General features: G+C 45.2%; 2 protein-coding genes across 2 annotated transcripts in view; one reads left to right on the forward strand and one right to left on the reverse strand.

Annotated features, from left to right (window-relative positions):
• LOC106589586 (ubiquitin carboxyl-terminal hydrolase 42) overlaps nt 1-7,252 on the forward strand; it is a 37,660-nt gene extending 30,408 nt beyond the window's left edge. The window contains exons 7-18 of the mRNA XM_014179732.3: nt 1,202-1,272; nt 1,382-1,464; nt 1,605-1,716; nt 1,855-1,995; nt 2,245-2,345; nt 2,531-2,687; nt 2,769-3,428; nt 3,551-3,627; nt 4,224-5,318; nt 5,436-5,812; nt 5,915-6,018; nt 6,171-7,252. Of these exons, the coding sequence (XP_014035207.2) occupies nt 1,202-1,272; nt 1,382-1,464; nt 1,605-1,716; nt 1,855-1,995; nt 2,245-2,345; nt 2,531-2,687; nt 2,769-3,428; nt 3,551-3,627; nt 4,224-5,318; nt 5,436-5,812; nt 5,915-5,970 (2,930 nt within the window). The 3' untranslated portion in view covers nt 5,971-6,018; nt 6,171-7,252. The remainder of the gene's footprint in view (nt 1-1,201; nt 1,273-1,381; nt 1,465-1,604; nt 1,717-1,854; nt 1,996-2,244; nt 2,346-2,530; nt 2,688-2,768; nt 3,429-3,550; nt 3,628-4,223; nt 5,319-5,435; nt 5,813-5,914; nt 6,019-6,170) is intronic.
• A 691-nt stretch (nt 7,253-7,943) lies between these two features.
• The window catches only part of LOC106589589 (cytohesin-3), a 37,302-nt gene continuing 28,102 nt past the window's right edge, over nt 7,944-17,143 (reverse strand). The window contains exons 10-13 of the mRNA XM_014179742.3: nt 11,966-12,042; nt 10,773-10,844; nt 10,470-10,624; nt 7,944-8,950 (exon numbers count right to left, since the gene is read on the reverse strand). Of these exons, the coding sequence (XP_014035217.1) occupies nt 8,878-8,950; nt 10,470-10,624; nt 10,773-10,844; nt 11,966-12,042 (377 nt within the window). The 3' untranslated portion in view covers nt 7,944-8,877. The remainder of the gene's footprint in view (nt 8,951-10,469; nt 10,625-10,772; nt 10,845-11,965; nt 12,043-17,143) is intronic.

Raw genomic sequence — 17,143 nt, forward strand, 5'->3', positions numbered from 1 at the left:
TTACCAGACTCAGAAATTGGAGCCCAAATAAATGCTTCACAGAGTTCAAGTAACAGACACATCTCAACATCAACTATTCAGAGGAGACTGCGTGAATCAGGCCTTCATGTTCGAATTTCTGCAAAGAAACCACTACTAAAGGACACCAATAAGAAGACGACTTGCTTGGGCCAAGAAACACGAGAAATGGACATTAGACCGTTGGAAATCTGTCCTTTGGTCTGATGAGTCCAAATTTTAGATTTTTTTGTTCCAACCGCTGTGTCTTTGTGAGATGCAGAGTAGGTAAAGGGATGATCTCTGCATGTGTGGTTCCCACCGTGAAGCATGGAGGAGGTGGTGTGGGGGTGCTTTGCTGGTGACACTGTCTGTGATTAATTTAGAATTCAAGTCACACTTAACCAGCATGGCTACCACAGCATTCTGCAGCAATATTCCATCTGGTTTGCACTTAGTCCCACTATCATTTGTTTTTCAACAGGACAATAACCCAAAACACACCTCCAGGCTGGTTAAGGGCTATTTGATCAAGAAGGTGAGTGATGGAGGGCTGCATCAGATGACCTGGCCTCCACAATCACCCGACCTCAACCCAGTTGAGATGGTTTGGGATGAATTGGGCCGCAGAGTGAAGGAAAAGCAGCCAACGAGTGCTCAACATATGTGGGAACTCCTTCAAGACTGTTGGAAAAGCATTCCTCGTGAAGCTGGTTGAGAGAATGCCAAGATTGTGCACAGCTGTCATCAAGGCAAAGAGTGGCAACTTTGAAGAATCTCGAATATAAAATACATTTTGATTTGTTTAAGACTTTTTTCTGGTTACTACATGATTCCATATGTGTTATTTCATAGTTCTGATGTCTTCACTATTATTCTACAATGTAGAAAATAGTACAAATAAAGAAAAACCCTTGAATGAGTAGTTGTGTCCAAACTTTTGACTGGTACTTTGTGTATGTGATATATGATGCAGATACAAGCATTGCTTGCTCTTTGGGGTATTAGACAAGGTATCTGTAAAGCACTATGTGACAACTGCTGATGTAAAGAAACTTTCTAAAATACATTTGATTGATATACTTTCTCTGTGTGTGCTGCTGGACACCGTTAGAACTTTTGAAGAGGCAATTATGATTAGATGACTGTCATATTTGTTAATAGGTAAGGTTATCTAATAATTGTCTATGCTGTCTTTTTACAGTAAAATGTTTAAACTGCAAAGCAGTCTCTGACACGTTTGACCCTTATTTGGATGTCGCTTTGGAAATAAAGGTAACAGTGAAGTACCTTTTTCATGGTGTACAATGAGGAAACCTGTCAAACCTTTTGGTGTCTTTCTAAGAATACATCATTGACACGTGTCATCCGTGTTACCTTTCAGACTGCTCCCAGTATCACCAAAGCACTGGAGCAGTTTGTTAAGCCTGAGCAGCTAGATGGAGAGAATGCCTACAAATGCACTAAGTGAGTATATCTGTATTCATTTATTGTTAGTCTCAGCATAGTGTTGCCTAAACCAGTGTTATTGCAACCTTGTGAACTGCGTTTTTAGTTTCCTCGTTGTTTCATTGGTTTTTATAACTGTTCCAACTGTGTCTGTGCAGGTGTAAGAAGATGGTTCCAGCCTCTAAGAGATTCACCATCCACCGCAGCTCCAATGTGCTCACCATCTCACTGAAGCGCTTCGCCAACTACAACGGGGGCAAGATCGCTAAGGTAAGTTCAGAGTACATTATTGGTAACAGAAACATTAACATGGACCACTTATTTTAAGAGAACTGTTTAACCGGTCACATTTTTACTGAAATGTTTAATTGGAGATATCATCTCACATGGCCTTGCTCTCTCCCTTAGGACGTGAGGTATCCTGAGTGCCTGGACCTGCGTCCCTTCATGTCTCAGTCCCACGGGGAGCCCCAGGTCTATGTGCTCTACGCGGTCCTGGTGCACTCTGGCTTCAGCTGCCACGCTGGACACTACTACTGCTACGTCAAGGTAAGCCCCAACATAGACGCAAAACCACTGTTAAGACTGCTCCCAAACACACTCCAATCAATCAATGAGAGAGACTGATTAAAAACCCCAAGCGAATAAGCCTCTCACCACTTCTATGTAAGCCTGATGTATTTGATTACATCTGTCTTCTACAGGGGGTGATGGTTACTATGGTGTCCGTGTGACGTACTGTATGTTTGTGGGATGCATGTCTATAATTTCTCTCTTTCTCCCCCCACTTGCTCTCAGGCTAGCAACGGCCAGTGGCACCAGATGAATGATTCCTCTGTATCAGTCAGTGACATCAGATCAGTCCTCAACCAGCAGGCGTACGTCCTCTTCTATATCAGGTGAGTAGCTAGCTCCCATTCACCTTTTGTTTGAATGATGAAAAATATATCTGAGCGTTGAAGCATTACGTGTGTTTCTAAAATGAAGTCTGCTTGACGATGCAATAGTCCTGTGCAGGATTTCCCTTTTAGTGGTTGAGTTGAGTTTCTCATCTGTGATGGGTGCTGCCTGTTCTTGCCACCAGGTCACCTGATCTGAAGAATGGAGGGGACTACAACCACATGAGTCGGCCCCCCGGGCAGTCGTCCCCCCGCCCCATCCTCACACCCCGGGTCAACATCGGGCCACGACACACCAACACTGGCTTCATAGGACCACAGCTGCCCCCACACATGGCCAAGGTACAGCCTCAACACACACTAGCCTCTGCACAATCTTCTGTTCAAAAGCAGCATGTGTAATAACTGTCTTTTTTTCCCCAGAACACCTTTCACATCAATGGGAACGGCTCCCTAAGGGACTTCCCCTCTGGCTCTAAGCCCAGCACCAGCAGTGGCGGCAGCAGCATGGGCAAGACTAGCTACGGCCTGCTCTCCTCCTCTTCCTCTTCTTCCTCCTCCTCTTCCTCTCATTCTCTAAGCCGTCCTACAGGCATCCCTGACACTGCCAAGCGCCAGAAGCTCTCCTTCTTCATCGGTCAGGGCAAACAGATCCGCCCCTCCTCAACATCCTCCTCCTCTTACGCCCAGCCGTCCTCCTGTTCTTCGTCACAGACTACCTCAGACATGTCCGCGCCCCGGGCTCCTTGCATAAACGGTACGCCCTCCGTTAACGGAAACGGTCATGGAGCCTCATTCCTGGTGCCATATGGCCAGGAGTCATCGGAGGAGTCTGACCAGGAGGGAGGCAGCGGTCTGGAGAACGGCACGACCAAGCCTCACGTTAACGGGAGGAAGGGAGGGGCCGTTTACGGCCCCGTCCCCAGAGTGTTGGCCCTTAAGCCCAACGGCATCAGTAACGGCCAGGCCACCATGCACCATAACGGGTCCGGGGCCAACGGGACTAACGGCTTCTCCAAACTCAGCCAGATCGGACATCAGAACGGACACCACAAAGTTAATGGCATCAAACAACCGGAGAAGGTACTTCAGTCGACACGCACACATATTTAAGTACTTTACTTGAATCCACAAATCACATTACATTTGCAGAATCTTCACACACACAAGCAGCTGTGTATTATCTGTGTGTGTGTGTTGTGCAGGTCAACGGTCATGTACTGTCTCCTGGGTTGGGTCCCAGCATTTCTAATGGGGCAGAGTCTCACCACAGTGACCCAAGGTGAGTGTTTCGCCTCGTGTACACCGGTTGCGTCAAACTGTGTTCCGTCAGAAGTCCGTTAATTTAATTGGGAGGCAATCCGCGTGATGCGGTGGATTGTGAGGACTATGTGAGATGTACCATACAGCCTGTGTGCACGCAGCATTTGATGATGTTTTATCAGATGTGTGTAGCGTGATGCGGTGGATTGTGAGGACTATGTGAGATGTAGCATACAACCTGTGTGCACGCAGCATTAGATGATGTTTTATCAGATGTGTGTAGCGTGATGCGGTGGATTGTGAGGACTATGTGAGATGTACCATACAACCTGTGTGCACGCAGCATTAGATGATGTTTTATCAGATGTGTGTAGCGTGATGCGGTGGATTGTGAGGACTATGTGAGATGTACCATACAACCTGTGTGCACGCAGCATTAGATGATGTTTTATCAGATGTGTGTAGCGTGATGCGGTGGATTGTGAGGACTATGTGAGATGTACCATACAACCTGTGTGCACGCAGCATTAGATGATGTTTTATCAGATTCTCTCATCATCATTTTGATATACAGTAATTCATGAATGTTATTGATGTACTTGTTTTTTTCTACAGCAAAGAGGTGTATAGCGCCACACCCAGCCAGGACAGCCCGTCTCAGAGCCTCCACAGTGCCGACAGCGACAGCCACCTCTCCTCAACCCCAGAGAAAAGGACTAAAACTCACTCTGACCCCCTCCCTCACCACGCACCATCAACCACTGCTAACCCGCCATCCTCATTGGCCGATGTTGGTGCTAAGCCACCTACTGACGCCATGAGGGAATCCAGCTCCACCTCCAACCCTGGGGCCTTACCCCTCCAGCCCACCCCCCACTCCCTTAGAACCCTAGTCTCTCCAGCCTTCTCCCAGCCCCTCTCTGGGACAGGCCTCGGAGCACCACACAGCAGATCTGGGGAGGACGTCAGGGAGACTGAGAACAGCCCAGCAGCAGGGCTGGATGGACGGCTGGACGGCAAGCCCAGCTCCAGAGAGGGAAGAGACCGGATGTATTCTTCTGATCGTGATAAGGGCAGAGACCGACTATATTCTTCGGACCGCGATAGGGATGGAGACCGGCTGTACTCTTCTGACCGGGATAGAGACGGAGAAAGGAGTAGGTACCACCGTGACATGAGCCGTGAACGCAACTGGGACCGTGACTCAGACCGTTATCGACACCGGCGGGACCACAGAGATCGAGAACACCACCGAGACCGAGAACACCACCGGTCGTACCGTGATCGCTCGGCCAGCCGGGACAGACACAGGGAGTCAGAGCGTCGCTGGGAGAGGAACGCCTACCACCCCAGGGACCGCTGCCACCACCACTACCACAGACCCAGAGAGAACAGGGAGAGGGACAGGAGGGAGCACAGCCTCCCCCACAGAGAGGAGCCTCACGGACGCTCCAGGTGGAGGGGGGAGAGGGGTGAAGGTAAGAGGGGTTACAACCCTTCACAGGAGGAGACCCCCCTGCCCATCCCACTAAGCTCCAACACCAAACCCAGTCAGCCCTCCACTAGCCCAGACCTCGCCCCAGCCAGACCAGCCCTGGAGAAACGACCCGATCCTCTGAGAGAGGACAGCTTTGAGGAGCGTCGGGCCAAGAAACACAAGAAGAGCAAGAAGAAGAAGTCCAAGGACAAAGCTAGGCGTCCAGAGAATGGGTAAGGCAGTCATTATTTTTCTAAGTGTATTTTATTGCCTCCACAATAATAGACAATGTGCCAGAGAAATTAATTCAGTTGTTACTTTGACCCTGACCTGCGTGTTCTTTCTTCAAGGACCTCTGACGTGGATTCCTCTGACAGGGCTGCCGATGGCAGCAGGTCCTCCAAACACAAGAAGAAGAAGAAGAAGAAGAAGAAGAAGAGGAGGAGGCACGACACTGACACGGAGGATGAGAAGTCCCGATCTACCCAGAGTTCCGAGGGGCACCGTGACCCCAACGCCCCCCGGGAGGGTCGCAGGGCGAGCAGCAGTGACGAGGAGAGGGCGAGCAGGAAGCGACGTTACCAGGACGATGATGGCTCTGACAACAGTTACCCTGAGAAACACCATCGCTCCGATGACGATGACAAAGACCGCTTCTTCTCTCGCAATATATCGCCAACAGCAACCTCTCACAACGCATCGCACCACCACCTCAACGGGCACACAGGTAAGAAACCATACAATGGTTTCTATAGATATCAGGTCCACTAGTATTTTTCAGTTTGTAACTGTTCAATAATCTTGACCGTAATATGTTTTTCTGTTGTAGGTAATGGCTTCAGTCGACCCAATGGAAACTCCCACGGATGTTCTACCAATGAATGACCTTAGACATTAGATTTTCTCTGTTTAACCAGAGAGAAACAGAACAATGTAAGTATCTTACATTTACATCGGTCTTACTCAGAGAATCTCTATGCTTGACTGTGTGCAAACAGTAGCCGGTTTTGTGGATTATCTTCTTGATTGTCTAGATACTGTAATGGGTCTGTATGCAAACGTAACACATCTCTCTCCCATTGCAGACTTGGAATACTGTAAAAATCAACCTTTATGGAAAAGTGAAATGCAACAGGAATGTCATCTCGAATATTTGAACGTGGTGCTGAATTACTGGGAATATACTGTATTTTTACCACACAAAGATTCTACCAGATTCTTTTTTTTAAAGAGTTTTTTTCTAATTCACTCGGTAGACACTTGTCACTCAATGGACATTTATGAAAAATAATTAATATATACACGTTGTAAACAAAAAAGAAGCCCGGAGCTTAACCATCTCTGCTGCTGTGGAAGACTCAGGACTTTGTTAAAATGAGACTTATTCCTCCTCAGAGAACTGACCACTTGGTTAAATAATCGAACGACTATTGTTGTTCCCTAGGAGATGACCTGTTTGATATGACTTCAGTTGGCTGCAAGTTTGTCACCATTATCCACATATCTGTATGGCTGGAGTTGTTGGTAAAAAAAATACACGTTTTTGCTTTGATGAAAAGAAAATGGAGGGAAACGTTATGAAGGAGTGAGGACCGTCTGGAAGAGAATGATCTGGCCCAGGCCCCATGCGGCTGGTGACTACGTGTGCACTTACCACCACATCGCCAGCTCTTTGTTGCTTTCAATTACTTTTTTAAAATACTCTCTCAAGCCGTCACTGGAGAAGATTCCCTCCCTCTGCATCCCCCTCTTCACTCGCTTTCACTGAGATATCATTTCTATCCTTAACTCATTCAAGGATTTAAAAAGCATAATAATAATCATGTTATGGCTGTGGACCTGTTTTTTTGTTTTTTAAGAATACTGTGAATTTAATTTTGAACTGTACTATCAGTTATTTTTTTATACATTAAAACGGTCCTGTATCAGGAATACCAATGTAGAATTTCTTTTTTTGTTTTACAATTCCCACGACATAATTTAGACGGTGTTCTATGGACATAAGTCAGTAGAATGGTATGGTGATCTGCTTTTGGTCTGCTTGGATGGCTTTGTTTTCTACCTAAAAAGACCAAAACATGTAAATGGTTAATACATTTCTAGTTCTACAATAGCATGTCAAATTTATACATTGTACAAGGTATATAAAACGCCTTAATACATTTAATGTCATTGTTATTGCTTTTTTTTTTTTTTTGGAGTGAATGCTGTTGATTGATTGGGGATGTACACACAGATGGGGAAAGTTTCTGCCATTTTATTGGAAGGATGGAGTAATTTTTCTGACTTTTGGTAAAAAAGATTGTTTAATTGGTTGCTTAGATAGAAACACTTTGGATTTAGGGCTAACAGTGGTTAGGTAATTTTTCATATTGTTTCCAGGTTACACAATGACAGTGTGGGAGTTCAAAACAGGACCTGTGTACTCATTTCTTATCCACATACAATAGACCGTGTGGAAGCTATAACCTAAAGAATAGATGGCTGGGTAGGTATCAGACTGGTCAGTTACACAGGAGAAGATCTGGTATTTTTACTCAAAATCCTCAAGGCTGCTGTAGCATTTTGAGATTCTCTTGAGCTTTTACACAACTTTTGACTTGTGTTAAAGTTCCATCTGTCCGTCTCACAACGGGGCGTTGTAGATCCAAACCTGAGGGCTCTATTCAATATTTTTCGCTGAAGCGTTACACTTTGTGCTCTATAAATTGAGGTAATTTCCAATTGAGCCGACATATGCAGCATTTACCATGAACGCAGTAACATTGAAATGTAATGGCAGAAACGCTGACTTCTACGATAGTGAATAGAGCCACTAGTTTTCACCTTGACACCTTCCAATGCAAAACACAGCTGGCTTGGCTGCTACATTTGTTTATTTGAGGAATTGTTTTTCTTCATTTGCTCTGTGAGGAGTTGAGGGTTTCTTCCACTGCAGTATGTAATCTAATGCTCATTGCTCAACTTTGTAATGTGAACAAACGGGTGTAGGCTAGCCATAACCTTTTACATGCTACAGAAACAAACTATGTACAGTACATATAATGTAAAGGGGGATACACTTTTGTAATTAGAGAAAATAAATATGAAAAACAAATGTATAGCAGTGGACTTTGAATCAATACATAAACTAGCTTTGAATAACAAACTTGACAATATGTATTATTAATACAGTATATTATAGCTCTGCAGGAATTCACATTGACCTTACATAGACCATAGTGATATCTAGTATGAACTAGTAACAACCGGGTATCGCATTATAAAAAGAGGAAAGAAAACACTACTTGTATCAGTTGTTTGGCAGGTGAAAATCTGACCCGTTGATTCCTAAAAGTTTGAGGTTCTTCTGACATTGAAATCATACTCAATTCACCCACTAGAGGACAATGTGGAGCTAGCCAAGATGTCCATGTTTCTTCGAGCCTGCTTCGGTGGTTGGGGAAAGCGCAGCCTGTATGGGGACATTGGGGAGGCCCCACACAGCCTCATACATACTGCTCAGACTTTTCACAATACAGTACATTCACACATTATACAATTTATAGTTGTGTGCATTGCATTCACACATGCATCTGAAAAGAAACAACCAAAATGTCAAGTGCCCTTCTCTACACTGATGAAGTGTAGATGTGTTGCATCCAAAGTCAAATCCCCACTAAATCTGGATCCCCTTGTCTGCTGTGGCCATGTCTCCTGTCCCTGGGCTGAGTGTGAGGCCCCCTGTCTCCTGGACCGATGGAGGTCCATGCTGGTGTCACTGATGATAGGGTGGGTGTGGTCAGGTTCTTCTCACTTCTTATTGGCTATCCTCCGCTTCCTGGTGGCTAGCATGTCATAGAAGGGATCCCTGCTGATGCTTGCTCTGCAGAAAGAGATGGATTGGTTATGAAAATAAACAATGGTTATTGTGTATTACAGTAGACTGTGTAGGCCTTTGTGAGCAGGTCTGGGAATAGTTTCCCCAGCTTTACTATATTCGGAATCGGCACAGTTCACATTCTAACCTACATTGTCATCCAAGGAAAACATTGCAATTGGTTTCATGTTTTTAGCCTCTGAAGGAGTACCTCTATCAACATAGATGTAACACAATAAAGCTGTCTCAACAAGCTTGTTCTTCGGTACATTACTGCAGACTATTATACACCCCCATATTCCCTTGAAGACTGCAAAGGGAAAAGCCATAGCGGTCCATTAAATGACTGAGAAAAGCCTTGTGTCCGGTCTGAGTTGGTTGTTGTTTTCTCTCTTCACACACAAACCCCAACGGGACAGTAATAGGGTTGAGTAATTCACTGCTTTCCCGGCAGTAGGAACACAGGACATGCTGAAATGGCCATTCTGTGTGTGTGTCATGCTAACCACAAAGGAGACGACCAGAAAGCTGAGTCAGGGTACAGAGTGTGTGTATGTGAGCGAAAGCAACCCTGGCCTGTTCTGCACACAGTCTGTCACCCAGTCTCACAGCTACAACTACACAAAGAAGAGTTCTATAAACTTGACCTACAGCTGTGACTTCATACAGGGCTGGTATGCACTAGGAAAGGCACTGGTTTCCCACTGTAAACTCCCTGTCCAACACCCTATCTAAAGTAGTAATTGCAAAACTGAAGTTGACATTACGTCTCCCTGTCAAATCTCCTTAACTGTGTATGTCATCCACTACATCCAAACAAACTTGCCAGTAAGGTTGTGGAATAAGCAGAAAAATCTATTTTGTTGATTCTAATGGAAACCCAGCCGTCAATTGCAAATGGTGTTTCTACATCATCATGCCTGATGAGAGTATCATATAATATGATTTCTGCCTCAGATATTGATCATTGGAAAGCTCAGCTGAGAGGAGCTATGATCAATCACCCTCTGGGTCCATTTTAACAGAGCATTTTTCTCCTTAACAAGACAGCATGTGTGTATGATAAATAGTTTGGATTTGGCAAAAACACTAAGAGGAAAAAATTGAGGCAGAGTGCCAGAGAAAGAGAGTAATGCATGTCTTCTAGCTCTCCTGTTTATAGGCTAATCTAGAGGGCTTTATCAAACGGAAACCCGTTTAACCTCCAGAGAGCTCAGATCAGCTCTGAGTCCAGTCTTATCTACCGCACACTGTGAGAAAGTTAGCCACTCAGCCATATGCGTTAGTGAGTCACACAGTTACATCAAAAAGTTCACACATGGGAAGAAACACATGGTCATGGTGCTATTTGTGTAAAGACGAATGCATCTTCAAAGAAGCGTCGGTGAATACATACATACTGGTGTAATCCTAGCTTTGTCATTGAATCATGGTGAGTTGAGAACCACTGGTGTCTCGTAGCAGACTCTTGGTTGTGTTTACATGGTGGGCAAAAAACCTTAGGTGGGTTACAGCGAAAACGTACTTGATGGATTTGATCCACTCCTCCTTCTCCTCTGTGGTGGGCGCTGAAATCCTGTACACTGTGTGGTTGCCCTCGACGACCCGGCCGTCCGCCTCAGTCTTACACGCCTTGATCAATGAACCCTTGTGATTGGGGTTGTAGAGCTCGAAACAGTTCTGATTGGACGACAGGGTTAGAGAGAGGGAGAGAAATAATTAGCTAGGGTGAATATTCAAGTGGAAAGTACATAGAGACTAAGTATCCAGTTCATTTCATTAGCCCATTTTCATGCATTGTTTTCTTTCCATATTTTGGGGAACTTACAGGTTTCCTGGGCTCATCCACCTCTCTTATACTGAGGTTCTCTAGAGGAATGATCCCACGAGGTTCTTTGTCCTGGAGACAACACAAAGAACACATTCAATACATGATTTAATATATAAACACACTGCATATAGTTATATGCCAATTGATTTATGCAGCTGCCCTTACATAAATTCATTTGTTGTGGCAAACTTCCTGTAAGTTTTGGCAAAAACGAAATAGTGTGCCACAACTGTTTCCCAGAAGCCTGTTTTTTGGTGTTTCAATAACTACAAATAGTTTATATACACTGAAGGGTGTTTCAATCAGTCATACTCAACACAGGAAAACTAAGTAACGTCCTAACTGTACATGGTCTGTATCCTACACACGTTACAACTGTACTATACTGTTATTGTTCACACAGAGTAGTGTACCTAGGGGAGAACTAACCCAATCCTACAGTGGATTTCTATTGTGTCTGGGAGGCTCTGCAGGATGGGAGTCTGGGGGTAGTCTGGAAGCTGAGGAGACCTTGAGGAACAGAGCAGAACAGCCCCCCTGTCGTCCCCAGTCTTTCTCTTAATGAGAGAACACAGCAGGGATGGGATGCCCGGGGACTGGACTGGGCTGGGGGCTCTAAGCAGTGTGTGTGGGTGTAGGGTAATGGGGGAGGGGTCTGGGCTAGGCCAGATGTGCAGCAGACCTCCCAGATGTTTTCCATGCATCGTGTTAATTGCTGGACCGGGGTGCATTTAGGTCAAAGGGCCGGGCTGCATCTGCTACAGACTGGCTGTGGTGTGGCTGACTGGCTGTGGTGTGGCTGACTGGCTCTGGCTGTGGTTTGGCTGACTGGCTGTGGTGTGGTGTGGTGTGGCTGACTGGTTGTGGTGTGGCTGACTGGCTGTGGTGTGGTGTGGCTGACTGGTTGTGGTGTGGCTGACTGGCTGTGGTGTGGTGTGGCTGACTGGCTGTGGTGTGGTGTGGCTGACTGGTTGTGGTGTGGCTGACTGGCTGTGGTGTGGCTGACTGGCTGTGGTGTGGCTGACTGGCTACAAATGACACAATAGCCACTCTCTCTGACTGTCTGCCTATGATTCTCTCTCTCTCTCTCTCTCTCTCTCTGACTGTCTGCCTATGATTCTGACTGTCTGCCTATGATTCTCTCTCTCTCTCTCTCTCTTCAGTATTGATAAAACCACACGCTAACTGACCGTTGTGTATTCAAAGTAGTACAGGCAGTTGTCTGTCAGAATGAACCACCGTCTCTTCCAGGTCTTCACTCTTCCACCTGTAGAGAAACATACCAGACATGTTGAGTAACAACATCGTAACATCCTCACAGAGAGAGAAGAGCAAATGGCCAAGCCATGCGGAGAGGCAGTGTTGTAGGCTACACAGCCAATGAGATGATACTGTTAGTATTGCAGATAGAAATGTCATGTTTAGAGCGGACATGATTCCCTATATTCTACATACGCAATACATTTCTATCTGAATGTTCTGTAATGTTGCACCCGCCTGAATAGACCCCAGCGCTACATGTGGATGCTACAGTAATCACTTGGGCCTTTACAATACTATAGAAAAGCAACTACAAAGGTGTAAGATGGAGGCTGCTTAGTGTCAACGTTGAAGCAACCAGCACAGCCTTTCTCTCAGACACATTTCAATGCAAACTGCAAAAGCAATTATGCATATTTCCATTGAGACTCAATGTTGAGACAGACAGACAGACAGACTAGCCTATAGCCCAGCCCTCAGGAGTACCCTACCCTATCCTAACCCTCCTACCCCCAACCTTCCCTCCAACCCTACCCCTCCACGTGCCACATCTGGTTCTGATCAGCAGTCTGCCCATTAAGCTGATTCAATCAGGGGTCCAATATTCCCCCCCCCCAGCCTCACCTCCCGGTCCCCAGAGGGCCCTGAGCAGTGCGAGGTATTGCTTGTGAAAACAGTCAAAATGTGTGTTCAATTTGGGGGAGAATCCTAGAAACGCAGCCTTTCACGTGTGTCGGCATGGCGTTGGCTCAGCCGGAGCTGGGGAGCATGGTTCATTGGTCAGGGGTGGCTAGGCATGTGACAGTATACCCAACCCACTACATAATAAACACATTTGCCTCCCAAATTAAGTGACACATTAACTTATTTAATTATTTTATGGATATAAAGTGAAAAGATACAGAGGGACAATTACTCATTCCGCATTTCTGTAAACTAACCAATGTAAACAAGTTCATGTGTTTGCCGTAATGAGTGTACTTCAAGTACTAACAATTCAAAATTGGGATGTTGGGCCTATTTCTAGAAGCATTCATCAAAGTCTAAACTCAGCTCTTTTTCCATTGGCCGAATCGATCTCTCTGTACCGTGAAGGCAGCCAAAGTCAGTCTGTCTGTCTGTCTGTCTGTCTGACCAACCAGGGAGTGTGAAGAACAGAATGAGTAACAAGATACAATTCTCAGACTACATTTTTTTCAAGAAGAATATCTCCTCACGATATGGAGTTAAGGTTAACCCTTCTCTCCTTGAGTCAAGTCTCAATCAGTAGATAAATCCAGACAGATAATTCTCTACAGTTGTACAGATAAGGATTATATGATGCAAGCTGTAAATAATCCATGTAATTATAAGTAATAATAATACAGTGTACTACACTACACTGAGTGTACAAAACATTAAGAACACCTTCCTAATATTGAGTTCCAACCCCTTTTGCCCTCAGAACAGTCTGAATTTGTCAGGGCATGAAACTACAAGGTGTTAAAAGCGTTCCACAGGGATACTGGCCCATGTTGACTCCAATGCTTCTCACAGTTGTGTCAAGTTGTCTGGATGTCCTTTGGGTGGTGGACCATTCTTGATACACACAGGAAACTGTTGAGCAGGAAAAACACAGCAGCGTTGCAGTTCTTGACACAAACCGGTACTCCTGGCACCTACTACCATACCCCGTTCAAAGGCACTTAAACATTTTGTCTTGCCCATTCACCCTCTGAATGGGACACACACACAATCCATGTCTCAAGGCTTAAAAATCCTTCTTTAACCCGTCTCCTCCCCTTCATCTACACTGATTGAAGTGGATGTAACAGGTGACATCAATAAGGGATCATAGCTTTCACCTGGATTCACCTGGTCAGTCTATGTCATGGAAAGACCATGACCTAATGTTCCTAATGTTTTGTACCCTCAGTATATTATTATTATTAGTTTACTTATAGAGTGCTATAGAATGCTAGAGTTCTATGTGAAATGCACTGTTTACATATTGTACAAACATGCTGACATTCTAAAATAGGTATATGGGGGCCCCTGCAGTTCACTGTATTTTCCATTCAATACTCGGAGCACAGATGTCAGCCTGCCTGTCATATCATGTCAAAACCTGACATTGATTTATGTATTTATGCTGATGTTCCACAGAGGGGAGCTCTACTAGACTCACAGCAGAGTACACCTAGAGAGCTCTAACCTCAGTTAGGGCAGCTCAGTTCGCTTCCATTTAACTACCTGACAGGCTGCTGTAATGACTCATTTCACTACCTGACAGGCTGCTGTAATGACTCATTTCACTACCTGACAGGCTGCTGTAATGACTCATTTCACTACCTGACAGGCTGCTGTAATGACTCATTTCACTACCTGACAGGCTGCTGTAATGACTCATTTCACTACCTGACAGGCTGCTGTAATGACTCATTTCACTACCTGACAGGCTGCTGTAATGACTCATTTCACTACCTGACAGGCTGCTGTAATGACTCATTTCACTACCTGACAGGCTGCTGTAATGACTCATTTCACTACCTGACAGGCTGCTGTAATGACTCATTTCACTACCTGACAGGCTGCTGTAATGACTCATTTCACTACCTGACAGGCTGCTGTAATGACTCATTTCACTACCTGACAGGCTGCTGTAATGACTCATTTCACTACCTGACAGGCTGCTGTAATGACTCAATTCACTACCTGACAGGCTGCTGTAATGACTCATTTCACTACCTGACAGGCTGCTGTAATGACTCATTTCACTACCTGACAGGCTGCTGTAATGACTCATTTCACTACCTGACAGGCTGCTGTAATGACTCATTTCACTACCTGACAGGCTGCTGTAATGACTCATTTCACTACCTGACAGGCTGCTGTAATGACTCATTTCACTACCTGACAGGCTGCTGTAATGACTCATTTCACTACCTGACAGGCTGCTGTAATGACTCATTTCACTACCTGACAGGCTGCTGTAATGACTCATTTCACTACCTGACAGGCTGCTGTAATGACTCATTTCACTACCTGACAGGCTGCTGTAATGACTCATTTCACTACCTGACAGGCTGCTGTAATGACTCATTTCACTACCTGACAGGCTGCTGTAATGACTCATTTAACTACCTGACAGGCTGCTGTAATGACTCCTTTAACTACATCATAAAAAACACAGCTTCTCCATCAGGTAGCTCCATCCAAAGGGATGCTGAAATTAGCATATGGACGTATTGCAACTCTGAGAGAGGAAAACTGGAACTAAAATGATCTGGCAAGCGCAGCCGGTGGGATGGAAAGAGAGGGGGGGGATAGATAGTGGATAGAGAGAGGATGCATTCCATAGGGCACCCTATTCTCTATATACGGTGCATTCGGAAAGTATTCAGATCCCTTCACTATTTCCACATTTTGTTACGTTACAGACTTATTCTAAAATGGATTAAATCATTTTTTACCCCATCAATCTGTATACAATACCCTATAATGACAAAGCAAAATGTATTACAAATAAGAAAATGGAAATATCACATTTACATAAGTATTGAACCTTCGCCCCAATGTGAGGTCCTGAGTGCTCTGGAGCAGGTTTTCATCAAGGATCTCTCTGTACTTTGCTCCATTCATCTTTCCCTTAATCCTGACTAGTCTGCCAGTCTCTGCCGCTGAAAAACATCTCCACAGCATGATGCTGCCACCACCATGCTTCACCGTAGGGATGGTGCCAGGTTTCCTCCAGACGTGACGCTTGGCATTCAGGCCAAAAAGTGCTCTATCTTGGTTTCATCAGACTAGAGAATCTTGCTTCTCGTGGTCTGTGTCCTTTAGATGCCTTTTGGCAAACTCCAAGCGAGCTGTCATGCGCCTATTACTGAGGATTGGCCTCCGTCTGGTCACTACCATAAAGGCCTGATTGGTGGAGTTCTGCTGAGATGGTTGTCCTTCTACAGAGGAATGCTGGACCTCTGTCAGAGTGACCATCTGGTTCTTGGTCACCTCTCTGACCAAGGCCCTTCTCCCCCGATTGCTCAGTTTTGCCAGGCGGCCAGCTCTTGGAAGAGTATTGGTGGTTCCAAACTTCTCCCATGAAGAATCATGGAGGCCACTGTGTTCTTGGGGACCTTCAATGCTGCAGAATTCTTTTACTACCCTTCCCCAGATCTGTGCCTGGACACAATCCTGTCTCGGAGCTTTAAGACAATTCCTTCGACCTCATGGCTTAGTTTTTGCTATGACATGCACTGTCAACTGTGAGACCTTATATAGACAGGTGTGTGCCTTTCCAAATCATGTCCAATCAATTGAATTTACCACAGGTGTTCTCCAATCAAGATGTAGAAACATCTCAAGGATAATCAATGGAAACAAGATGCACCTGAGCTCAATTTTGAGTCTCACAGCAGAGGGTCTGAATACTTATGTAAATAAGGTATTTAAGTTTTTTATTTTTTTATCTTATCTTTGTCATTATGGGGTATTGTGTGTAGATTGATGAAGGCAAAACAATGATTTAATAAATTTTAGGTTGTAACGTAACAAAATGTGGAAAAAGTCAAGGGGTCTGAATAGTTTCCGAATGCACTATAGTGCAATACACAGGCCCTGATCAAAAGTAGTGCACTATATAGGGAATAGGGTGTCATTTGACATGCAACCAGATAGGAGGAAGTAGGAAGCAGCAGGAGGTGTTTCAGGCCTGGAGGGCAGCAGGAGGTGTTTCAGGCCTGGAGGGCAGCAGCAGGAGGTGTTTCACAGCAGGAGGTGTTTCAGGCCTGGAGGGCAGCAGCAGGAGGTGTTTCAGGCCTGGAGGGCAGCAGCAGCAGCAGGATGGAGGAACTCAGAACACCACAGGATCAGCACATACTGTAGCTAGCATACAGAACACATTCTCATAGCGCAAACCCATGACCTAAATAAAGGAAATGCACCCCTTCCTAGCGCCAGGAGTTTTTCCTGATCACTCTGGGTCCCTATTTGTAAACTCTAGCTACAAGCCAATAATAACTAGTCCTCAGTTTTTCCTGGTCAGGTAACGAGGGCCGGAAAACTCCTGGCCGTACACCGTTCCCCAAAAGTGAAATAGCATGTTATCATGGTTAACATAAATGGGAGCT

Source organism: Salmo salar, chromosome 28 (assembly GCF_965601325.2).
Source record: "Salmo salar chromosome 28, fSalSal1, whole genome shotgun sequence".
NCBI classification, from domain to species: domain Eukaryota; kingdom Metazoa; phylum Chordata; class Actinopteri; order Salmoniformes; family Salmonidae; genus Salmo; species Salmo salar.